Source organism: Lathamus discolor, chromosome Z, assembly GCF_037157495.1.
Source record: "Lathamus discolor isolate bLatDis1 chromosome Z, bLatDis1.hap1, whole genome shotgun sequence".
Classification (NCBI taxonomy): Eukaryota; Metazoa; Chordata; class Aves; order Psittaciformes; family Psittacidae; genus Lathamus; species Lathamus discolor.
The window spans coordinates 35,658,204-35,683,856 of record NC_088909.1 but is presented as its reverse complement, the minus strand read 5'-3'; the positions used below and the strand labels follow the sequence as shown (position 1 = coordinate 35,683,856).

At 40.6% G+C, this 25,653-nt stretch overlaps 1 protein-coding gene across 2 annotated transcripts; it reads right to left on the bottom strand.

Annotated features, from left to right (window-relative positions):
* Window positions 1-1,424: 1,424 nt before the first annotated feature.
* On the bottom strand, window positions 1,425-22,539 carry GNE (glucosamine (UDP-N-acetyl)-2-epimerase/N-acetylmannosamine kinase). 2 transcript variants are annotated; one of them, XM_065662547.1, is made up of 12 exons: window positions 22,396-22,539; window positions 18,207-18,415; window positions 16,145-16,596; window positions 14,879-15,031; window positions 14,261-14,473; window positions 13,510-13,597; window positions 12,215-12,425; window positions 9,714-9,843; window positions 6,397-6,618; window positions 5,312-5,494; window positions 4,536-4,652; window positions 1,425-3,835 (listed from the first exon to the last, which is right to left on the bottom strand). In XM_065662547.1, the coding sequence occupies exons 2-12, from the start codon at window positions 18,368-18,370 to the stop codon at window positions 3,600-3,602; spliced, it is 2,169 nt and encodes a 722-aa protein (XP_065518619.1). In that variant the 5' UTR covers window positions 18,371-18,415; window positions 22,396-22,539; the 3' UTR covers window positions 1,425-3,599. The 2 variants fall into 2 exon arrangements, with proteins under 2 accessions (XP_065518619.1, XP_065518618.1); XM_065662546.1 differs by having other exon boundaries at window positions 22,413-22,477.
* Between the last annotated feature and the right edge of the window lie 3,114 nt (window positions 22,540-25,653).

Here is a 25,653-nt window from a genome sequence, read left to right as displayed (position 1 = left end):
AAGAAAAAACTTAAGCAAGGCCTAAGAAAAACATTTTTGTGTGTTCTTCAGAATCTCATGAGCATGTTTAGTTGTTACTGAATACAGTGTGCCCACAGTCCAAAGCATCTGCTTTCAGATTATGAAGCAATATAGCTTGGTGCCTGACTAAACCAACTGTGCTAAAGATGTGACTCCAGCATGTCAGCTGCTAAAGCACTAGTTCCAGGGTGCCTCTGAGAAACTTTTCCAAACACCTATCTGGAATACTCTGAGGGGTGTACATAGAGTCCAAGTGTCTGACCTTTACTAATGCCTGTGAGCTTTCCACAGCATTTCAGAGAGACACAGTGACTAGATTTCACTGATGCAGACTGGAGCATAAACTCCATCTGTATCTTACTTGTGTGATGTGTTTTTGTGATAGAAACGAACTTGACACTGCCTCCACTGGTAGTATGTCTGTGTTTAATACACTCAAATGGAGGATGGACACTGCTTCGTGACCACCAGAAGGCTGAGGCATTTCTGAATTCTGCATGTCTAGATGGCAGATCTGAGACTCAGAACATTGAATAACTAATCTTGCTGCTCAGACCAAAAAGATGATGTGGTACTGATTTGCTATGTGGCTTGCAAAGCATGAGCAATGATCTGTAAAAAAAATAGCTAACAAAATTCAAGGGAGCTCCTTATGGTCCCAAGTCCCTGCTGTCTGCGTTTCTGTGCTTGGGCAGAGCTGTCTTGATCAGAGCAGTTGTGTTCCACCACATAAAGGATAAGGAGCAATGAGGTCTTGCACTGGTCACATGGATTACAAGGTACAGCACAACTCCAATTTCAAGTCCCTTTCTAGTCTTTTGGCACTCTGCTGGTACCTTGCTCATGCGATGCTGACTATAAACACACACGTCCATGAGGAATCTCCCCCTAGTCTCCCGCTGCCCCAAGTTCTTGAGTGTCCTACGCAATTCTGTTTTAAGGGCTGGAAGGTGGCACTGTTGCTAAGGCTTCAGCAGTTAGGATACTGCCTGCAAAAACTAACCTCCTCCACCAACAGATAGGTAGGTAATGAGAAGACACTACAGCTTTAGGCTCTCAAATGCTTGGAAAATTATTTTCTTAAGCTCTCAAAGCTGGAAAAAGATTCTGGCTGTTGTCTTCTGTTTTTACTCCCCTTATGCCCTCCTAGAAACAGATGTAAAGACTTGTCCTCACTGGAGTTATGACTTCCATGGTATGGGCTGTTCCAAAGGAGACAGTGCCAGCAACAAGTGAACAGGGATCACACAGTGCTGCAGATGTTCTGTGAGCATCTGATGTTCACTTCCCCTGGTGTTGGACAGATACCTCATGTCCCTAAAACCTCTGGTCCACGTTAAAGCCCCTGAAGTGAAAGGGAAGTTTCTGGACAGGGAAGGAAGGAAAACCAAATAAAAGCACTATTATGCTATTAAATATGATTTTTTAATTCTTTCTGATTTTATAAACCCACAAACTTCTCAGGGAAAACTGCAAGGACTTCTGCACCACGTGCACATATGCAGCAGCTTCTTGTCCAGTTGACAAAGAAAAAAACCCTATGTTTTCAAATGCATTTAAAGAGCCAGTTTCTTAGCAACACAAAACATTACAGGTGTTTACAGAAAAACTTATCAGATGCATTTTAATCTCTTTGTGCCTGCACCCTCCCTTCAGCTTCTGAGGAAAAACATATCTGAAGTAGAGACAGGAAAAATACAGAACTTCACGAGGTCTGGAAGGCAAAAGCCTGGTCCCATTTTTATTCAGGATTACTTATGATGCTAGAGGCTATTTCTCCTTGATCCACTTGAGGAGCTACCGTTCTGGTACTTAAGTCAGTGGGAATCACCAAGTAAACCAAGACAAAGAGGGAAAGGAAGTAAGAAAGAGGGAAAGGAAGTAAGAACCCCTGGTGCCACAAAGCCTACTACGACTTTGCAAATAGTTAAGAGCCAGTATTTGCTGATTCTGAGAAAAACTACAGTACAGAGGCTGCAGTGTTATTCCTGGAAACATCACGGAGATCCGGTGGTTCTAAAATCAGCTGTAAAGACGTGAGTTCTCAGTAAGCATTCCTTGTGTAAGAGAGGCTGAAGTGAAGGCAACTTGTGTAGATTATACCCAGAATTAGCCACTGGAGCCATTTACCACTAACAGCTATTCAGGCCAAGATTATTGTGCAGCAGAGGGCAGTGGTTGCAGAAAACTGGTTCATTATAGTTGCAGAAGAGGTCTGAGTGTGGAAATAGCCCCTTCGAATTCCCCTAAAGTACTAGTACTAGCTTCTGAGAATATCATTAGTGGCTGAGTCATATGTCAAAACAGACCATTAAATGCACGAGAGAGGATGGTCTTGTGACTGTTCTCCACAGGTACCTTCTTTCTGGGATGGCTGATTAGCTAGATGGGTCTGGTTTTCAATTTCTCCTTGTTCCAATTAGTTATTACTATAGTATCTTGGAAGTGTGCTGAAAAGCAGCTGAATAAAGACAGAGCCATATATCAAGAAGGACCGTGGTTTAGCTAGGCAAACCTTCACTGGCATTTCAGAAACTTTGCTCTCAGGCTTCCCAATATCTTGAAGGTGAGGATGAGGCTCAGATTTGACTTTCCATCCTGTGAGCTGATGGTGAATGCAGGACAAGAACAGCATACTTCCAGTCACCGGAGCTGCTGAGGAGAGGCCCTGTGTCACTCTGCACTGGAAGAGTTTTCTTGAAAAGTAGAGTGTTTACGATCAGATGTGAGACAGAGCTGAAATCCACCTAACAGACTGCCACAGAGTAAAAAGTACCCTCTCTGCTCATTTGCCAAAGTAGTAGACTGAGTCTCTTGAGGAAATCCTAACCAATAAAACTGAAATAATTTACTGCTGGCCACAGCTGGAGGACAAAGATGCTCACTGCTACACTGGTCAGTGTCGTTGGACTGCTCTGCAAGCTCTAAGCTCTGTAGACCATGGTCTTTTTCCTTCACGTGGAAAGACTCCAAAATGGGACTCTGCCCTCTAAAAATGATGTAATAAAAATAAATAACTGCCTCCACCAACTCCTTAATGAACCACAATTTCTGGATGCAGCTTTTCTGATTGTAGAGGCAACTTTCCGTGTTTCCACCCGCTGCTGAAACTATTACCTGCTATTGATTATTACACTGGGTTTACTTTGTGGGTGGAAGCCTGAAAACTGAAAAGCTAGTCACGTTATAGCCTTCTCATTTCACATAGGTGGAAAATAAGATATGGATCCCCAAGTGTCAGCTATAGTTAGACACACCATACCGGAATTCCCCACCACACATCAAGATACTCTCATAAATAATTCAGCTACACTTAAAAGCAACATCAGGGCTCACCCCCAGAGAGGGCTTAAGATTAAAAACAACAGAATTGTACATCAGTTCCTATGAATTCAGATAAACTTTAGGCAAAATACAAAAACGTAATACCTCAAATAGGAAATGCTGAAGTAGTCACTAACTATTCAGAACACTACTCTGAATCAGTAGCTGCTCTCGTCAAAGAAAAATCTGGGGCAAAGTATTCCCTCCACCCATTAGGAATCTGAATAGACCATTTCTGTCATTCTTCCAGGTACCTAGTATATTCTACGTGTAGTATAATCCAGTACCAGGCTAGCAGCTCCAAGAAGAGCAGGATCTGCTAGATTTGAGACCACCACATCCACAGTTTTAACAGAGGATAGAGCCTGTTGATTTATCACGTCTTTGACAGTATTAACATAGTGGCTAGCTAGAACTCCAGAAAGGATCACAAGAGATGGGTTCATGGTGTGCAGAATGTTCACAACTCCAAGGCCTAATGCTGTCCCAGCTGAAAAGACAAAAGAGAAATGGAGTAGAATACTCAAAGTAGTCCAGGCATCAGTAGTTGAAACAGGTCTGTTAGCAGCAAATGACACTGTCAGGAAAGTGTTCTATTTCATATGGCAGTTAGTTTTGAGCTTACAGTATCAGACAATATGAGTCTCCCATTAATTTTTCTTTCAAAAGTAAAAGATAAAAAAGGCAATCTTATTGCACAATAATGCATTATCCAATGATACGGATGTGAAAGGCAAAGCAAATCATTACCACAAACCTGTAAACTAAGACAAAATAGGAAAGCATTACTCTACCATCTTAATGCTATCAGCTACGCATGAGGAACAGGCTTGTCTTTAAACCTAGTAAAACAGTAAACTATCCCTTGCAAAGTAGTATGTAAATTGCCTTTGCTTGCTCAGACTAGCCATTCACTTCCCTACAAAGAAGTGTCCTCAGATTTTCCAATATGAGTTTGTTGATCTTTGCAGAAACTTTTCATCTTCTAATTGAACAAATACTTTTAATACACACTTCTGGTCACAATTTATTCAATTTTTATATTTAATATTTCACTGCCATTAGTAATTTTTTTATAGAAAGGTCCTCAATATGTAGAGTTGTGTTTGTAGCGTTACAGGTCATTACCATTTCCATATTCCTGAAAATACAGTAATGGGAAGGTTCCACCCTTTAGGCTGTGTTCTCACCTGTTCTGAGAATGCTGTCTGCTTTTGAGTTCCCCAGTTTAGCTGCTTGGATGAGATGTGCAGCGCTAACAACCTCCTCCTTCTTCACTGACATTCCTTCTACTAAAAGCAGATCCTCTGTTTGAAGGGAAGAGAAAGCCAAGAGAAAAACATGGTGATGTGTTAAGTCAAGAAGTGGAGGGTGACAAACAAGCACCTAAGATCTTTACATCTCTTTTACTTGCATACTGAAGCCTGAATCCTCACCACTCCACTGTCCAACCTTGAGTTTAGGTGAAGTGGTCACAGCCGTGTTGGTCAGGGAACTGCTTGCAGAAGCAGGGCATCAAATTCAAACAGTTACAGTATGGTATTTCACTAGTCTTGTCATCCCCAAAACTTTGTAAAATAAAATATAAATGTTCTCAAACTTAAAGACTGAGAAGCCATTGCTGAAAGACAATCACTGTGAAACCAAACCTCACAGAATGCCTGTCAGATTACCTTACAGCATGCTTAAAAAGGGAGAAACTGAAGTCTACCACTTGCTTCTGTTAACTTTGAGACAGTGGTTCTAAATGTGGCTTGCCTGGGTACTGCCACTACTGAAAAAGAACTCCATTGTGCTATGCAGGTTGTGGTGCCTCCTGGGTGGCCATACAGAGGAACCCTGTCTGGTTGACAGTACTCCTCCTAGAAAAAGATGGCAAGTCTTTTTTTCTTAATGTCATCTTTGCAAATGTCCTTCTATGCTGAAATTTAGCAATCATGTTTTCAGAAATAAAGTACACAGATACCATCATGCAGTTTCTTAGCTTCTCTCTGTAATGCTATTCCAGAGGCATATGCTTCTATACATCCTTGGCTACCACACAGGCACTCTGGTCCATCTAAAGATACAACAATATGCCCAAGCTCAGCAGCACAGAAAGAACTGCCATGGATCAATTCGTGTTGATGAATGATTCCACCTCCAATTCCTGCAAAGATTAGGAAAAAAAAAAAACCAAACAAAAATCAAACAGGTTTTAAAGATCCCAGTTCTGCAGTAGACTGACATTTGCTTATTCTAATACAGACAAGATAAAATATGTGCATCTGTGGTCTTCTGCACTGGAAACTGAAAATTACGGTTATTGAAGAACTCTTCTCTGATACACCTGATAACCACACTCACAGCTCCCTCGTATTCACATGGCTATCAGAATGGTTATATAAAGCTCCTTTCTTAAGAAGCATATGGATGGTACTGACAGCTCTTTTAACTTGTGAGTCATGCTTTCTATGCACAAAACTAACCTTTCAAGTGGCCTTACAATTTTGCATTTCAGAGGAGATGTTTTAATGCTGTACTTAGACAGCTAAACCTGTGTCCTAAAAAGCCAGGACACTTAAATCGGCAATCCTCTGCTGCCCCTTCCCAAACTGTGGGTGGATTCATATGCTTAACAAATAAGAAAAGTTACCCCACATTTGCATTTGAGCTATAATAAGCATATCTTATATTCAGTTCCTCATCTCCTAAATATACATCCTGAGCTGACTTGTGTACCTGCAGCTGGAAGAGAACTAAGCTATAAAGGTGAAAAAAAGCAAAGTTATTCCAGCTAAATTTGCTCAGATTTCCCAGATTTTGGAAAAATGCTTAGCCTGCACAGCTGTATCATCGTAACTTCTTTTATCAAGAAGCTTATACTATGCAAAAGGTTTCATTTGCCTGAATCTATTAAAAAGTACCCTAAAAGAAACAGATATAGTGGCAAAAGGATTTTTGGTTTAAGAACCTAATATTAACAACCTAGTAATATTTTCCTAGCAGAGTGGTGGTGTTTGTGCTTTTAAGATCAGCTGAGCCTCTGAATGACTATAATAACATACCCACCTGTACCAGTAATGAGTGTTACAAAATTTTCTATTCCTTTTCCATGACCAAATTTCCTTTCTGCTAGAGCCGCACAGTTTCCATCATTGTCCACCCAGACTGGCAGGTGCAGAGCATCAGATATTGGAGTTCTGAGGTCCACAGCGCTCCATTCCTGAATGAGTTTTGTAGAATGGAGCACAATTCCTTCTCGGGGGTTTACCCGTCCACCTGTGGAAATACCTAAGTCCCAGAAATACCAGATACAAAAATTAAGTCTGCATTATACTTAAATAAATATTTGTTTTTCTCTTTTCGATGACAGTTATTTGTTCTTCTAATATGAGGCTTTGAAGCAGATTGTGAAAATAAAAATTTCTAAGTCAGTGCAATTTCTGCACATAAAAGTAATTCATTAGAATTCCATTGCTCTAATCATAATGCACCCATTATCTTAAGACTAACTAGATAGGTAATGGTTAGTGTTAGTCAGAGAGTTAATGTTTCTGCTTCAGGCAAGATTGCAGCAAATCACATAATACTTGTGTTTCATTTTAGTCATGTATGAAAAACATATAAAAACAAACTGTACAAAATAAATTGTTCAAACCCTGGAACAGTAAAATTGTCCTGAAATTTCCTGTAAATCTCCAGATTTAGAATGACTAAAAATAATAGCTGGACTTGGAGTAGTGATTTCTACTTAAAAAATAAGGTGCTTTTCAGTACTGTACTGAACAGAATAATGATTAGTAATAGGCATTATCAGCCAAACCAGTTTTCTCTAGCTGGAGATGCTTCCAAAGTTAATGGACACTGTCAGGACCTTTCAAAAAGCCACTCTATTATGAAGGTATTTAGTTCTGGACAAAAAAGTTTGAACATTTTATGTATTATTCTTGTACAGAGATTATATAATTGTATCCCTTATCTAAAGATACTCAGAAAAAAAAAAAAAAGAGTCCCAGGGTTAATACTGTAATAGACAGCAGCCACAAAAACAACAGGGAAAACAGCTGAATTGAATATTAAAGCTTGGGGTGGGGTGGGGTGTCTTACCCTCCCAAAAATCTCACTTCGTAAAGAACAAACCATCTGAGAACCTGTCAGCAAGTACCTAAAAGTAATGACATTCTCAATATCAATCTGTGAAGGTTTCCCTAGGATTTTAAGAACCAAATGTTTATTACAACAAAACACTTAATACTTAGTTGTTAGCTCAGCAATAGCTTAGTAGAACATGTCTAAATGCCATGATTCTGTAACTGATGTAAACAGCTATTGGAACTAGCAGAAGTTATCTCTTCATCCTCTTTTCTCTATCATGTCCAGAAAGGTAACTAACTTAAATACTGTCTAATATAGCAGATATAGCTATATTAGATATATATAAAGATATAGCTCTTCTAAGTACTTGTATCATTTGTGTATAGATCCGGGTCTCCTTTGTCTTATAAAAGTAAACTGAAAAACAACAACAAAAAAACCCAAAACATCAGTAACAGCTGCTAGTTTCTTTTGCCTGATAGTCTTTAATTTCCCCCCATTTTCAGAAAGCTGTTTTTAATATAAATTATTTGAGTGAAAAAAAAAACAACCCAACAAATACAACAACATTAAAACTAACTGCAGAGGTGTTGCAATCTAAATTTATTTGATGGTCGTGACAAAAAGATATTGAAAATAATATTTTTTCCAGAGTCCTACTTTTAAACCACCCTGCAAACCTGTTTTGTATTAATGGGAGTTCTTCAAAATTATGCTCATGTACATAGTATTTTGAGTGCAGACAGCATTTTACAGGACTACCCAGAGGAAAACACTTTTTTTCCACTGCTTTCTGCTAGTAGCTCTTCCTGCTTATTCATTTCCAGTGGCTATTACTTCTACCCTTACCTATGACAGCTGGAAGAAATCCAGTGTTACTGATGAAGTCCGTGATTAACTCCAGCCCTTCTGCTCAGTCTTGCAAAAATCTCTCCAAAGTTATAGGAACAATCCTTTCTATGATTAGTAATCTTAAGGAAATGACTAGAATCGAATATATTAATTATTCCCATAGGAATTACATGCCATTCTTTAAAGAGAACTTTCAATTTCAGCTATTGCAATTCAAACTATGAGTCTGCATGTGGCAAAGAACAGCTAATAGAAATATCCAGGTGAGAAATTTCTTAGTCTGTGGTACAACTTTTCCCCTCTTAAATCAGTAATTGAACTGTACGCAATGAGATGAGAAGGAAGGGCACTGAAGAATAAACAGCATTGTAATTTCTGTAAAATGACAAACAAAAGGCAAGTTTTTTTCCCCAACATATAAACCTCTGTAAACCAGTTTACTGTTTCATTACCCTAGTAAGTGTAGCTGACTGTAAAATTTTCTTTGGTATCTCCAATAGTAGAGCACTGCAGAGGTCACCATACTTTCCACAGGGACTGTGAGGTTTTAGATTTAGCATTAGGACACAACAAAATAAGCAGGGTGGTTAAGTAAGTCATGTGTATTACACACTGGGTAATCTGGAGGATTTGTTTTGCAGGGCTGACGTATTTCTCCTTATGGCTTTGTGTACGTAGCATTGTTTTGAAAAAATACTTTTAATAGAAGTTCAAATTAAGTTTTCTTCATAATGTGTGATTCAAGCAAGCTTTTGTCTGGAGCAAACTACTTCTCTTTTGGAGCATTTCTTAGGTAAAATGAGGATTTTATGTCCTTTTTAAAAATCATGGTCACATTAATATACTGTAGTATTTAAGACCAAAGCCCCCATCATCATTAAACTGATTATTGCCTGGTATCAAAACAAAGTTTAACTTGGAACTATACTACAGTGTAAGTAAACTTGAAATCAACAGAAAATCTGCTTTTGTCTCTGTTAGCTGCAGATTTAATCTAAGGTTTTAGCCTTTTTCATCTGCCCTCGTGCAACTGAGACTTCTGCTGCACCTGATCCTGGCCATGAGGAAAGGCTCAGAGGCAGTAGATGATTCAGCTGCATTTGTTTCAAGAGCTTTTCAATATGTGCTAAATACCTGATTCATAATTCTGAGACTGCAGGGAAAATCTACACAAAGTCTATACATCACACATTTTAGATATAGTTTAGATATAACTTAGATTGCTTTCATTGCTGTCACAGACTGGAAAAACTTCAGTCTTTGCAGTCAGCCTCTCATTTTCACGGACATTTAATAAAGTTTGTGTGTGAAGAATATAATTTAAGAACTTAAAATAGATAAAATCTGTTTCAGAAAGGTGTTTTAAATTAATCAGTAGCGATTTCATTTCGTGTTGAAAAACTTGGATGAAAAGACAAAGTTAGTGTTTGTTAACTTACCTACTCCCAAAATTCTGCAGTTCACATTTACTGCCTCTGATGCAGCCTCCACACACATCTTTAGAATCAATTCCAGTCTGTCTTCATAAGTTTTAGGGTTAAGCTGAGTATACTTCTTAACTATTTCACCCTAGAAATTAAAAACAACAAAAGGTAACCCACAGAAACGTACTTCATGATAAAACTTCTTTTCACTTTAAACTAGAGGTCAACTTGAAAATAAACAGTCATAACTTGTCTCTTTGAGAAAATAATATAGCTGCATGCCTTAGATCTTGGTCTTACAGGCTGTTCTGTGCAAGATTCCTGACAACTCTGAGGGACAAGTTTGCAAGATCATACATTACATTCCGCTACTGTGATCAACCCCCCATCTGAAATAAAATAGTTATTGGAAGTAACACATGGATTGTGTAAGCAAACACATTACAGGAGCTACTGAAACTGTTGTTAGGAGTAAATCATGATACAGCAATGCAATTAAGCTCAACATTAAAGTATTAAAAAAAAGAAAAAAAGAGGGAGAGAGCAGCAATTGCTAAGGACAGAAATCCCATAGTACTTGATGAATAATGATTACAATCTGACTACACGAAGGTTCTGCATGTGTCACAGACAGTAATCTTTTACCAGCAGGAGAGAGTCAGACAGACAGAAATGCTAGACATTTCAATCCCACATTTCCTATCTGTTCAGAAATAACTTTTCTTCCCAGCAATTACACTTCTGAGTCACTTGAAGTATTTCTGGAGTTGCATCTCCTATGATGTATGTTGTATGGGGGAGGGAGGGTCCAGGAGGAAAGGATTATTTTCAACCTCTGGAGTCTTACAGTGGTTATGAAAGCATTCATTATGATGCCTGAATCCATGGGTAGTAAGTAAGTAATCTTAACATAATATGAACATTACATGATTAGGCCAGGAAACTGCAGAAAAAGCACTGCTTAGCAATAATATTCTCCCTATTACATCCCTTTTACTTTACAGTGTATCTAAGTGAATAGCAGTGTATTAATACAACTAAGCAAAAACGCGTAACAAAAGCTTACGTGCAACACGGCTGAATCATTGTTAACGAAACAACACAGAAAATTCCAAAATGTCAGTGGTCTGAGAATTAGATCCCACCGTCTCAGCAACGTAATAGAATGGCTTGGACTGAGAACTTTTTATGTTTATGTTTCCTCTTCACTTTTGTTTTGGAGGGTGAGAGGAATCAGAGGAAATTATTGTGGAAGACAAGGCTGCAGCAAACATTATCAGCAAACAGCTTTTAAAAGGATAAACTCATTTTTTTCTTCATGAAAAGAAATACACCTTCAACTCTGCCATTTCCTGTTAAATGCTTACGTCTGTTGTGTGAATTTTATTATGAAAGTCTGACCCTTCTCACTCTGATTTAAAAAAAACGAACAACCAGCCAACCCGATAGGATTTTTAGAAGACCATCAAACAACTCAAATTCACCACCCTTTTCCAATGCAAGATCAAAACCCTAAAATTCAGCTGGTTTTGAGACCTTTTTAAATATTTTCCTATCATTTCAGCAATGAAAACATCATATCCTTCCAGATTATTTGTTCCAGCCTTTTCTTGCATTGACAGCTAAGCTAGATAGATAGTAAGAAAAACTTTTAAATAATTTTTCATTCCACTGTTTTTATACTTTACTGCTTGTTCATGCACACTTGAATCTGATTTTTCTCTTAATCGAAGAGGCTTTTACATTCGGAAGGCTACTTTTTTTTTTTTCCCTGTCAATTTTCTCTAAGCAATTCTAGTTTCTTCAACTTTTCCCTGTTCCCCATGTTTGTAATAATTATTACCGGTTTTCCTCCCGATTCTCTCTCCAAGTGAGCTATGTCTCTGGGGTGTGATGCATTATAGTGACCACTGTTCCAGCTGAGGCTCAGTACTGTTACTGACTGTATTTCTAAGCAGGAATATACTGAGAATTTTTGATCTCTGGCTGTTCTTATCTTGGCAGAATAGATGCAAAGCTCTGTTATCCTGAACCCACCCACTTTCCCTCAGCTTTGCTAAATGCTGGCTGTTGCTCGGATTGGTTCTGTGTGCCCATTACATGGCCATGTAAGGCAATGGGGAAGTAAAAAGACTGCTCTTGGAGCCTCTCCCTTTTTCACTTTACATGTAAAAAGGTACAAGGTGACTAAGTCACCTTTTATGGGGAACCAACACATATGAAAGTGGCCCTATCATTTGAGGTCTGTATGACTCCCTGCAGAGGGAGGGCTTTGCTAGTTTAACAGCAGTCTTACAAGAGTAAACCAGCAGGCAACTTGTATTCAGACTGTATGAAAGGTGCAGCCAATTGTACAGCAGAGGGAAAAATCCACATTATCCTTCAAAAGCAAAAGACAATAGGACTGCTTTGTTTTGGAGCTATTTTGCATCGTAAACCCATATACCCGCTGCAGGACAGAATCACAAAGTCCAGTGGAGTTTGCAGAATGTCTGAAAGCACAACAGGACATTTACCTTCATACTGACAATTGCTACTCGGAGATTTGTTCCACCTAGATCCACAGCCAGAGCACTCTGTGTCTCTAGGATATGGTCAATATCTTGAGAGATATTATCTTTGACAGGAGGAAAACAGAATTTCTTTTGCAATGGCTCTTTGAGATTGATAGATTTAAGGAACTTCAAAATCCTTGGAACAGCATTACCATCTCCATATATTTTTGAGCTATAATATAAAAAAAAAGCAATTAAATTGGAAATAACACTGCAATCTATAAAGTTCTTGATATGACAAATGGCTACAACACTGTATCATTACAAAAGTATGATATGGCTATTATAACAATAGTGCAGTTTAAACTACTTGAGTCTGTCATGGATCATGGCAGACAGTGTCAGGTTGAATATCATACAACAGATAGTGCAAGTTTGGCATTAGCTCCATTTTGGAATACAACACATGGAATGTAGAAAATTGTAAAGTTAAAAAAGAACAATATTAAGAGTTTAATGAAAGGACCTATATAGTAAAGCGCTAAAATTATAGAAGTTTACATTTGTGCTACAGGTCCAGATAAGAAATACTTATGACACAGGTGATAACTACATAATAATACACTGTACAGTCATGTCAGTTTTCAACATGTAAGTCTGGTTTTAACATACCATCATACATGGTGTCAAACATTTGGTATTATAGAATTCAGTTTTAACCCCTCTACTGAGATTCTTAAGAAATATACTTTTTGAATCTTGTCCTTAGCTAGACCAATATTATGTCCTGAAGTTTTCAAGAACTTCTGTGTTAAAGAACTAAGGGTTAATATTGTATGGCTGAAGAATAGTGGAAAGCATCTTGCTACAATCCTGCAGCTCCCCTGGAAGCTTGCACTCAGGACTCTCTGTTTATCATACCTGAGGTCAATCCAGCTATAAAGCCATGTCCCCCTCACGCACAAGTCAGAGGTAGGCAGACAGGGTGTTCTCCCCATGCTGCTCTGATGGAATGAGGTCTCTTAACCATCCTAGTCTAAGCTAATACATGAATTTTGTTCTCTTGACTTTCTGTTCGATGCTAAATTACTAGTTTTATCAAAACATTACTAGTTACATTTTGCTCGACAAATACTAATCTCCATACCAGACATTGCACTGTATTTCTGAATGAAGTATGTGAAATGAAAAACTGTAACCTCAGATTAATGCATTAAAAGCACTCCGACCAAACACAATGAACCACCTCAGGACTAAAAGCCTTCTACCCTCCTGCTTTAACATGCCCTCCAATGAAACAAGATAAATGTACTTACCATGGGTACTGTTTACCAAACTGCAGCTGCAGAGCATGCAGAATCTTATCCTGTGTGTCAGCATCACGAACATGAAGAACATTTTCACCTAGATGACAAAAGCAGACATAATAGGACAGATGAGATCCTCAAACTACAGTATGAGATAAGAACTGCTTTAGAATTTAAGAACTATTTTTATTTCTGCTGAGCAGGGAAGACTGCTGCTAGATCAACATGGCTCTTCATTAGTTACATGCCTCCCCTAGGTCCCAGTGAAACAATGGTGACACCTATGACATGCTGTCATGCATTACAACACAGTAGAGTAGAATATTAGCCTCCACAGAATTCTATTATTAAATTAAAAACACACAAATAAAAACAGGGTAACTGGCTATTTGTGTCATATCTGTGAAATACTGCAATACGCAGTTACTTCCTGAAGTGGTGAAAAATTCACAATCTTATACATGTCACACATCAAACTAGCTATTAGGCAAAACAATTAGTTGCCTATTCTGCTAAATGGAATCCAACACAGATGGGTATGTATTTTAACTTGTCTGTAGACAAAAGCCTCATTATCTTAGGAAAAACACAGAAGTAGCACTAGCATCCAGGAACAACCAGTGAAGTTTTAAAATGGGTCAAAAATTATGCTGCACTGATACTGCAAGATGACCTCTATCAAGCATTCACTTGACTTTATCCTGCGAAAGAAAAAACCTCAGAACCATGAGGAAATTAAAGTCATCAAGCAAACAGGTACCTGTTTCTCTCCCTGTCTGACGTGTCCCCAGGTTGATGACAGGTGTACCAAATGCTCCCACTTCTCTGACACCACAACTGCTGTTACCAATCATACAACCAGCATGAGCAACCAACTGAATGAACTGGTCAAATGGGACATGCTTTACTGCCCGAAAATTGGGATGATGTTCAATGCCCTTCTTCCTCATCACCCGAACCATCTCTTTGCTTCCTACAGAAAAACAAGAGGTAGAATGAACAATTCAAGTTCTATCTTTAACTGATTAAAGTCCAAACATGCAAAGCAAATGGAGTTACCAGCTCTCATTTGTTTTCGTTCTCTTTTTATCCTCACAGTGTAAGTTGCAGAGTTGGGCATGTAAGCCCAGGTTAGATCCCAAAATACACTGCAAAACTCTGTGGTTTTTAGTTAAAAGGCACTAATATTGCTCCTACATGGTTTCCGTTCACATTCCTACCCACACTGAAAAGGTGCAACATGGTTCAGCAATGTGAAGATGGAGATGCAGCAGACGCATATGTGATGCTGTGGCCATAAAAGCACTCCATAAGAACCAGCACATGCTTTAAAGACAATCTGTTATGTGTTCCTCTGTCATGAAGGTATTTTACTCACCTGCATCCACATTAGGGAATAGAATAAGTGTTCTCTTGTTGAAGGAGATGAGTGCATCTAGTGTCAGCTCAAACATCTTTAAGGAATGTTTAATATCTGTGGTTACAGGATGTTGCAGAGCAACTATATAATCTCTGGTTTTGACATCTTCACCTGTCCAAATGGAGTCCAAGAAAAGTTTTTTAATTGGCACAGAATGTTAAGAGGAACTGAGGACATACTTTTGAAACTACTGCTGTGAAAGCCTGATCAGTCAAGGCACTGAATGGGATATCTAGCACAAACTTCAATCCTACAGTAAAACTCAACAGGGTAACAGGAGGATCTAGCTTGGTATTTGCCTCTCTAAGCAAGTCTCATAACTTTACAGACCACTACCTAAACCCCAACAAACTCTTAACTTGCAGGTTAACATCTAAAGTTCTGCAAGACAGGATCAACAGCCTGTTCTCACACCAGTGATAACCTGGAATAACATGAAACCCCTGAAGCTGCTCAGGTTTTCTGTCCGTTGTCCATCCTCAATCAAAGACTCCATCCCCATTGCTTTAAAAAAGTCAGTCATACTTGATTTAGTACATTTGATAAAAATGTTTCTGAAAAATATTCACCTACTGATCTAAGAACATTCCAGCTTCCAACTACACAGGTTAATGTGCCACACAGGCGACTTTTTTGTCGAAGATAAAACACAAACCCCTGCTGTCCACAGCAATTATTTAAAGTCAGTGAAACATGACAAGCATTTGGCACGTGCTGTCCTGTTGCAGTGCATTCCTCAAAACAATGTTCATAATATAAATACCCCTTGATTTTTTTTTAATTAGCCCTTAACAGCTTTGATTCTACTTAAATACATCCTTTACATCAAAATAATGGTTCATACAATACTATTCCAGTTTCAAATTGTTCGGCTCAGAGAAATAACCGATTTAAGGAACTGTATTTTCTGATGTGGCAGGACCAGATGTGTTTACCAGGACGGATTTGTAGCCTTCCAGGTATAGACAGTAGAACGCAGAACAAGCAAAAAAGTAGAAAGACAGAAATACTAGATACTATTAATAAATACACTATTTTTTTTTGAGAAGCATGAGGCTGGTGTTTGATATTTAACTCCAATTAAGCGAACTTGAATTTCCTAGCAAAAAGTCTCTTTTTTCCTGTACTTTTCTCAGAGCCACTGGTCAACAAGCTCATAACCTAGTTACTGAGTTTGTCTGGTGTTGAAAGTCATATGAAAAACATTAGGAGTGGTATGCTCACCTAGCCACATGCGTATAACACTCATGTAGTCCTTGTTTTTTGCAGACAGAAGCTTATCATAGGAGGGACAGCCTGCTAAAAGGATGCGGTCATGGTCTTCACACATGGCTATCAAATGCTGCTCTGCATTCCTTGTGCAGCACACGTGGTAGTGGGCCAGTTTGGTTATAGCATGTCTAATCGAGTCATCAATAGTCCCACTGACTTCTCCACCTTCAATGTGAAGAATGCGAATATTCATCAGGGCTGCAGATGTGGCCAGGGCCAAAGCATCAAATCTATCCCCATGAACAATCATGATGTCAGGCTTCAGGCGGTTCAGGACATCTGGTAACTTCACTAACGCAAGCCCCACTGACTCCACCATAGCTGCCTCATCCTCCCCTCTCACAATGGTGTGCAGTCTTGTATGGATATCGAAGTCATCTTGTTCAATCATACGATAGGTATTACTGAAGGGAAGAGGAAAAGGGTTAGAGTAAATACAATTTGGTTTTACAGCAACACAGGTTGACAAAATAAGTGTGTTATACTGGATTTGAACAAGGGCCCACTTACTGCATCTCCTTCGCTTGAGGAAACTGTTTTTTAAGATTTTAACAGAATGTTAAAATATGAACATATATGAGTATGTTCCCTTATATTCCAAACATCAGGTTCTTCTAGACACCCTTAAGGAGGAGCTTTGGTGAATGCGTTCATAAATAAAACTCTTTGTTCATGTGTTTACAGAGCCTTTTAGATAATAGATATGGCATGCTTTCATCTTCAGTTAGACATGTTTTCAGCTTTCCAATGAGAAATTTTGGCACTTTGTAAGATTTCCTTTCAATAAAGGTGTGTTGACTCCTGAGCAGTGTATTGACTTTGCTGGACAAACATATAAATCCCAACAGATACTATGCAAAGCTGAGGCCTGTATGGTCAAGGCAGACATCCTGCAGCTAACATCCATTTTTCAGATTCTGCATTTCAGATATATGAAGACTTGTATACTCACACACTTAAGCAATCACTGCACAGAGGCCTTAAGTTCAAAGGAAACAGGCTTTAAAATGAAAGGAAAAAGGTTTTCCACACATACTACTAGCTTCATTCCGTAACAATAAAATTAAAACATTCCTTGAATACTACGAATTGTTATGAAGTGCCAAAATTTCTCATTGGAAAGTCCACAATATGTCTTCAACTGAAGATGTGCATAATATCTCTAAAAATTCAACGATGCTGATCTGCTGCCAGCCTTATCCTAAAGTCTGATCTCAAAGTAAGCATTTTTCAATCTGTAACACTTACTGGTAAATGCAGCCTGAGCAAAACCAACCAAACTACCGCACCACCATCAACAATTTACATGCTGTTCCTTCTGCCTTTTTCCCAGCAAATACAGGGATATTCATCAGGAATGTGGGAAGTCCTTTCAAAGGAAGGGATTTGGACCAAGACATTCCATCCTCCCAAGCAGGTGATCCAACTGCCTACTTAATAGGAGTTATGGAAAAGACCCTAAACTCTCCTGCAAAACCGTACCTAATATATCTATCAGTTACTCATTTTGTCAGAAACAGACAACCACCCTTCCTTCCTCCACAATCCTGGAAGTAAGAACTAAAAATATTCCCCTGGAATATGGAATATGTAAGTACTTTCTCTAACGCAAAGAAGAGCTGCAACTTAAAATGACTGAAGGTTATCTTTTCCCTCTGAAAATTAAGAACTGTAGCACATCTTCATTCGATAGTCATCAGATTCTCAGGGATATCTGCGTAAGCTGGGTTTCTCACTTCAAATAGCCTGTGATCCTGTTGAAGATCTCGATTACAGCATTTACACAAAATTTTCTAAAATATCAAGATTGGTTAAAAAAAAAACCAAACCCAAACCATAAATATACTATCTCAGAAGGAGCTGCAAAATAAAATAAAATCTGAAAAAAAGAAGAAAAAATTAAAAAAATTTGCTGTGTACATTAGTAACAACAAGGACTTTGTTACCTAATGTTCATTATGTTACTGCTGACATCCCAGAAACAGATTGGCAGAGATGAAGAAATGCACCTTACCCGTAATCATCAATCAGGTGGGAACCAAGCACCACAACATCGAGCTCAAAGAACTGTGGTTCTGCCTTAATACCAAACATAATGGGAGCCAACTTGGAATAATCTGCACGGTTGCAAGTTGCAACACAAACACGAAGTTTGCGGTTGTTTCCATTCTTCTCCATGACTTCTTTTTGTTTCTGCTTTGAAAGGTTCTTGAAGTATACTTCCTGAAATGATAGGGACAAAAAAAAAAAAAAAAAAAAGGGAAAAGAAGAAGGAATAATAATCTTTATAGTAAGTAAACAGTATACTTCATGAACAGCATACACAAGTGCAGACCAGTATTGTGGACGCACACTAACTCATCCACTGATCATAGGTAGCTGATACCTTGGAGTACCTACTATTAGAAGATTTTAGAAAAGGACAGATTTATTTATTATAGTTCAAACTCACTTAATTTGAACACCTCTCTTTCTAGAAATAATATATAAGAATTTTATACAAATCAAACTCAAGTATTGTGAAAGTTCAACTGCAATTAAATAGTAAAATGACTTTTCCCTGTCTAGATGGAAACTTCTGTATAAATGGGAAAATTCTTGATGTCTTAGTAAATGAAAGAAAAAACTGAAAAATCTAATATTCCAAAACCACAGAATGGGACAAACTGCTAAAGAGACATCCATTGACAGGCTGTGTGAACAGAAAGTTTTTCCCTGAGTCACTTTACGTTAAACATGCTTTGGTGAGATGAAGCAAGTGAAACATTGACTTATGAATCCTTCCATACTGTTCTGGAAGCCAAAGTATGTCAAAATATTTATGTCAAAATATTAAGTAATACAACATCAGGTCACATTAAGGCAATGACTTTTGTAGACAAACAGACAAATAAAGATGATGATTAGCATCAGGCAATTTGGAGGCTACTGAACAAAATCAAAAAGTCTTCTGACAACTGAAATGCCACACAAACTCAGCATTTTCACAAGCAACATCAACAGCTACTGTAACAAGATATTTTCTCTAATCCAATTTTACTGCTTGCTTAGTATCTGATTAAATTACGTAATGATTTTAAATGCTCACCTATCCTCCATTTACCATTTTGCCTTGTTCTTATTGTATGGGTTGTGCATTTTTTTTGTTGTTTTCATTTATCAATTGGAAAAAAAACACACAGAAAAAGAAAAGCCTACTTAAAAAGGATACAGTAATTAACTCCCAAAAATAACATGAATTTCCTTTCCCTGAAAAACAGAAACTACTGAGGTGGTAGCAGAGGTTGTCAGACCACCTATTTATAAGGTTTTTGTTGTTCTCCTTCTGAAAATTACTACTTTAAGTAAGCACAATCCTTTCAGTATGAAAACCAACACTACATCAGATTTTTACTCCAGCTCAATGAACGAGGATTGCTCATCTCTGACTCAGAGCAGTAACTCTCTGTGCTGGTTTAGACTGCTAAGGGAGCTCTTTCTGAGCAGCTGCTGTGCAGGTGTGACAATACTGACATCCAATTTCATGCTCTTTGTACATCACATTTGTATTTTTTCCGTAATTATTTTTAAGAAAGGCTATTGTGATATCCCACTCTTAACAAAATTTATAAAATCCAGCAACTTTTCAAAGATTTCCCTATTTTTAGCACACATGAGGTTTTATGACACCTAATGAAAAAATGTTTTGGTAGAAAGTAATGCTAGGGTGGTCAGGAATCTATCCCAACTTATCAAAGGTTTGCTTCTGATTTTTGTCAGCTCATATGCCTGTGAAGCATCTCCACATCTACCTAGAAAATTGCCACTAGCAGCTGTAATTAAATGTGATCTGTGCAGCCGGGAAGATGTGTGATCCAGCAGTTCAGTTCTGGTACATCTCTAGTTATGGTGTAATACTTTTAACCTACTATTTTAGGAGACGGTATTATTTCTGGATTTGGAATGAGGGTTCTAGAATTGTAGACACTGCTTGAAGAGCAAGGAGAACAGAAAATCTGCGCTTCTTAAAAACCTGCTTTGCATGAATTAAAAGATAACCGCTTTGTCAGACAAGAAGTGATGGTTCTAGCTCAGGCAAGAAACTTGGAGTGAGCAGACTCTGGGTAAGTTCATTTTGCCACTTCCTTATCTCATGCCCAACTGACAGCTGCCCGCTAGTTTCTCTATGATGACACACTGAGTTTGATTTACACAGCCTTCTCTCGTCTCGGATCGTCCTGTTCCCAGGTCCACCTATTCACCTTGCTGGGACTGGTACTCTTCAGCAGAAAGGAGGAGAAATAAGACAGTCCTCCACAAATGACTACTTGAGATAATTAATCTCCACTTGGTTTGGTCTACTGCTCTTCCATATTCTATCTGAAGGCTTTTAGACTACTAGAGTTTAAGGACTTTTTAAGGCTGAGGAATTCTGCATCAGATTTTACAGCAACCAAGTAGCTACTATTTTTACTGGCAGTCTCAAATGCACGGAACACATCAGTGTTTCACCAACAAAGGGTATCGCCCGTGTATTCCATGCTGACATTTCCAAAGTGCTGATTTTCAAACCCAAAGAGCTCCTCTTTTACAGTCTGTACACTCTGCACACGCCTGTGTGTCTGTGGTGTCATTTGAGCTTATCACATGCTTTGCTGTGTGGTTTGCATGTAGATGATTCCGCCTAAAACTCTTCCTACATCTGTACTAGGGGGAACCACTACTAGTGTACATACTCACACCACCCTTGGAGCCATTATTTCTGTATCACCTTCGTGCACACACATCAGGGCCTGTTCCAGCAAGTGACCATAAACAAAACCAAGTCCTTCAGCACATCTGTACGAGAGGCAAAAGGACTCCCACCATCACTCTGTGCACATGCTATCCAGTGCACGTATGATCCTATGGTGAGTCAAGAACTCTTCCCACAATTTCCCCCCAAGGAACAGTACCAATCTTTCCATCACACACCATTCCTCATGTGGTACGGAAGATAAACCCCTCTATATAAAGACATTTACTACCCAAGTGTAGGGTCTGCACTTGTGAACTTCCTTTCTCACATAACTGCAACAGACCATTCCTGCTCCACGCCCACAATACATACTGAAGACACCTCTGCATGGAAAACACTCCTGCCACACAACATACCTCTGTGTGTCTCTACCCATTTGCAGGGTCATTTCCTCTACAAGCCTGTTAAATCACAGGATCCCAGACTGGTTTGGGCTGGAAGGAACCTTAAAGCTCATCCAGTTCCAACCCCTGCCACAGGCAGGGACATCTTCCACTAGAACAGGTTGCTCCAACCCTGTCCAACCTGGCCTTGAACACTGCCAGGGATGGGGCAGCCACAGATTCTCTGGGCACCCTGTGCCAGGGCCTCACCACCCTCACAGGGAAGAACTTCTGCCTAAGAGCTCATCTCAGTCTCCCCTCTGTCAGGTTAAACCATTCCCCTTGTCCTGTCCCTACAGGCCCTTATCCAAAGCCCCTCTCCAGGTTTATTGTAATCCCTTTTGGCACTGGGAGCTGCTCTAAGGTCTCCCCTTAAGGAGCCTTCTCTTCTCCAGGCTGACCCAGCCCAGCTCTCTCAGCCTGTCTCCAGAGCAGAGCTGCTCCAGCCCTCGCAGGATTTCTGTGGCCTCCTCAGGTCTTGTTCCAACAGCTCCACGTCCCTCTTGTGTCGCTGCCCCAGAGCTGGATGCAGGACTGCAGGGCGGTTCACCCCAGAGTGCAGCAGAGGGGCAGAATCCCCTCCTTCGCCCTGCTGCTCATGCTCTCGGGGTGCAGCCAAGAGCACTTGAGAGGGGGCTCTGGGCCGAAGCGCACATTGCAGCTCATGGGGAGCTCTGTCACCCAATGCCCCCAAGTCCTTCTCCTCAGGGCTGCTCCATCCATTCCCTCCCCCATCTTGTGTCTGTGCTTGGCACTGCTCCGACCCAGGGGCAGGACCTTGCACCTGGCCTTGTGTAACTATACAGCGTTGGCATGCTCCCACTTCTCTCTCCCCCCACCCCACCCCATCCCCTCAACCGTGTGCTCACAACACACCCCCCTCACCCCCCCAGGGCCCCCGCTCCCCCGCTCAGACCCACCCCACCGGCGTTCCCGGCGCATGCGCCCCTTCTGACCGCCCCCCCTTCCTGCCCCCCTCCCCTCCCCCTTTTCCGCTCGGTGACGCGGCACCAGCGCGCTGCTCCCCCGCCGCGGGCAGTTACCCTCTGATCGCCCGCACCGCGTGCGGCCCGGCGTCGCGTGGCCCGGTCCTGTCCCGCCCGGTCCGGTCCTGTCCCTCTCCGCCCCGCGGTCACCGAGCCCCGCGCCAAGTCCGCAGCGGCGGTGCTGGATCCTAGCACATCAAATGCGAGCTGGCGCGCAGGCCCCGTCCCGCCCCCCCGCCGCTGAGGGCCGGGCCTGGCTGAGCAGCTGGCGAAGCCCAGGTCTGCGGGCGGCCACGGGCTTCAGAACGGGAAAACGCATCGCAGCCTAGGGAAAGGCTGCCGTTGCCGGTTTAAATATGGAATAATCATAATGCCCCTGTACTGGGCGCTAATGAGGCTGCACCTCGATATCCCGTGTTCAGTTCTGGTCCCTCACTGCGAAAGAGACATTGAGGTGCTGGAGCAGGTCCAGAGAAGGGCAAGGGAGCTGGTGAAGGGCCTGGAGCACAAGTGTGATGGGGAACGGCTGAGGCACCTGGGGGGGTTTAGTCTGAAGAAGGCTCAGGGGGCACCTTATTGCTCTCTACAACTGCCTGAAAGTAGGATGGAGCCAGGAGGGGGCTGGTGTCTGCTCCCAAGGAACAAGTGAAAGGAAGAGAGGAAACTGCCTCAAGCTGTGCCGGGGGAAGTTCAGACTGGGTATTAGGAACAACTCCTTCCCCAAAAGGGTGGTCAGGCATTGGAACAGGCTGCCCAGGGCAGCGGTGGGATCACCACCCCTGGAAGTGTTCATAAACTGTAGATGGGTCCTTTGTGTAATGTTTAGTTGTGGCCTTGGCAGTAGTGGCATAACAATTTGATGATCTTAGGGGTCTTCCCAACCTAGCCGATTCTATGATTCAATACCCAAGGCACTGTGTGTAACAACAGCAACCCATGCCCACTATATCTCGCTATGGAAGCACGTACATAAACGTGGCTGGTGCACACAATCACAGCAAAATGATAATTATTCACCTATTTCCACCTTCTGGTTGATCTCATTTTTGTGTGGCTGAAACCTGAGAGTCCAGTGTGGTAGGGCCATCTGCCCTAACAAGCACATGCCACATTCAGATGTTTGGTACCTGACACAGTTTTTCAGTCCAAATCGTATCTTTAGTCATCCATAAAGTAATGAGGTGTCTCAAATCGCTTCTGCTTTCACCCTCCACTTTTCAGAAAACATTAACCTGAATAGTTACTCCTGTTCCTGACATATGTAGAAGAAAATAGGAATGTGCATGATGCCAGGAATGGGTCCCCTCTCAGTACCCATAAAGCACTGAATCATGGAAGGGTTACAAGGAAGCTCAGAAAGTGCAATGAAGTCTGAATAGGTAAGGATTAAAAATCCCTATTTTCACAATTTGTGTGGAAGTCCAGGGGTGTGGAGTATGTGAGTGGTGGAAATGCCTTGCAACCTTAGGAGTTGGACTTGATGATCTTCAGAGGTCCCTTCTAACTCAGATCATGCTGTGAACTGCGAATGGTTGCATTCCTGGCCTCTACTGGTGAGATGTTTCTAGCACTTACGAATATTTGTTTAGAAAGCCTTTGAGGAACAAATACCACTAAAAAAATACATATATATATATATATTAAACAGGAATTATGGCAATGTAATTTTAAAAGTAAATAAATAAATAAACCCTTTAAGACCTGCTTTTGGGAATTTAAAATTCTGAATTTACTGTTGCCGAAGTGAGACTGAAATAACATCTTATGGTGATGTTTGGAAAGTCCTTAGACAGCTGTGGTCCAGTGAGTCAGGTCCTGAAAGCCTCAAGGGTTTTGAGAACATAGCAGCACACCCACTTCTGTTATTACCAGGGATCTTCAGTTGAAACACTCACCAGTGGTAGTAACAGAAACTTTAGGGCACCTTAGGTTCAGTTCGTGTTCCACTCATTGTTCTCTTCATCACTAGATTCTCTTTATGTATATTGCACTTTGCTTAAAATCCTGTGCGTGTTCTGGAGATGTCGCTATTAAGTAAGTTTGCACTATCTCCTGTAAATGCTTTTGATTTATGATAAGCTCAGCAATTAATCTACAGTTGCTTTCACTGAAAATGCTGAGGAAGAGCCTGAACTATGTTTGTGCATGAGTGTATGAAAGTGTGTACATATTCACAAATTCTGAATTATACTAGTATTTACGTAGTTACGACATTAAAGTTAATTACTCTTACAAAACCATCAGTGCATCTTGTGATATATTTTCTCCACAAATGTTCTAATGGTGTTTTGCAACACAAGCTACAGAACAAGGGTGAAAGTTTATACTCCTTTTGGGTTATTTCTCCCCCACAGACCTCACATACTACATAAATTGAGTGAAATTTATCTTGTGTTACTAAGCTGGGCCCCAAGTCATCTCTCCAGCAGAGAGAAAATGCTATCCAGAAAGACGAAATGGGAAGAGAAGCCTAATTCATAATGTAGTGACAAGGTGGAATGGCTTTAGCCTGACAGACGGGAGATTGAGATGAGGTCTGAGGAAGAAGTTCTTCCCTATGAGGGTGGTGAGGCCCTGGCACAGGGTGCCCAGAGAATCTGTGGCTGCCCCATCCCTGGCAGTGTTCAAGGCCAGGTTGGACAGGGTTGGAGCAACCTGGTCTAGTGGAAGGTGTCCCTGCCCGTGGCACGGGTGGGAACTGGATGAGCTTTAAGATTCCTTTCAACCCAAACTAGTCTGTGATTCTGTGATAATCTGCCTGCTCCAGGCAGCCTTGCCCTTGCTGCTCAAAATCTCTAATGACACTGTGAAGATTGGCACTGTGAAGATCAGATTGTTAACGGCTGGACTTGATCTTAAAGGTCAACCAAATTGTTGGTTCTATGATTCTGAGATGACCTCCTGTGCTTGCCAAGCCCTGAGGCAGTACTGGGGCTTGTTACAGAAGGATCTTGTTATTCACATTAATTCGTTAGTGATATGGTTTAGTGACATGGTGTAGTGGTGGATGTGCCAGTCCCGTGGTAGAGGTTGGACTTGATCTTAAAGTCTTTTCCAGTCTAGCTGATTCTATGATTGGCTGTCTCATCAAAAGTTATGCAGAAATGGTAACAGCCCTTCAGGGACTACATGAACATTAACACACAAGGTGTTGGAAATGCTGGAGCTGAGGTGCTTACTTCTTTTTAGAGAGGTTATGCTGCTTCAGATTTGAACAGAAGAACCAGGATCATCTGGTTTGGTTTGCTGCTGGGTCGAAGATCAGACTCTTTGGAAACCTATCCTGAAAGAGGTGAAAGGGGCTAAACTGTGGTC

What these genes read in the sequence shown, in the direction of transcription:
- GNE (XM_065662547.1), bottom strand. Translation starts at nt 18,370, where the DNA reads ATGGAGAAGAATGGAAACAACCGCAAACTTCGTGTTTGTGTTGCAACT. An exon ending in TCAGACAGGGAGAGAAACAG is followed by an intron (nt 13,598 to 14,260) that starts GTACCTGTTTGC and finishes TTTGTCATCTAG; the next exon opens with GTGAAAATGTTCTTCATGTT. An exon ending in AGACAGCATTCTCAGAACAG is followed by an intron (nt 3,836 to 4,535) that starts GTGAGAACACAG and finishes TTGTCTTTTCAG; the next exon opens with CTGGGACAGCATTAGGCCTT.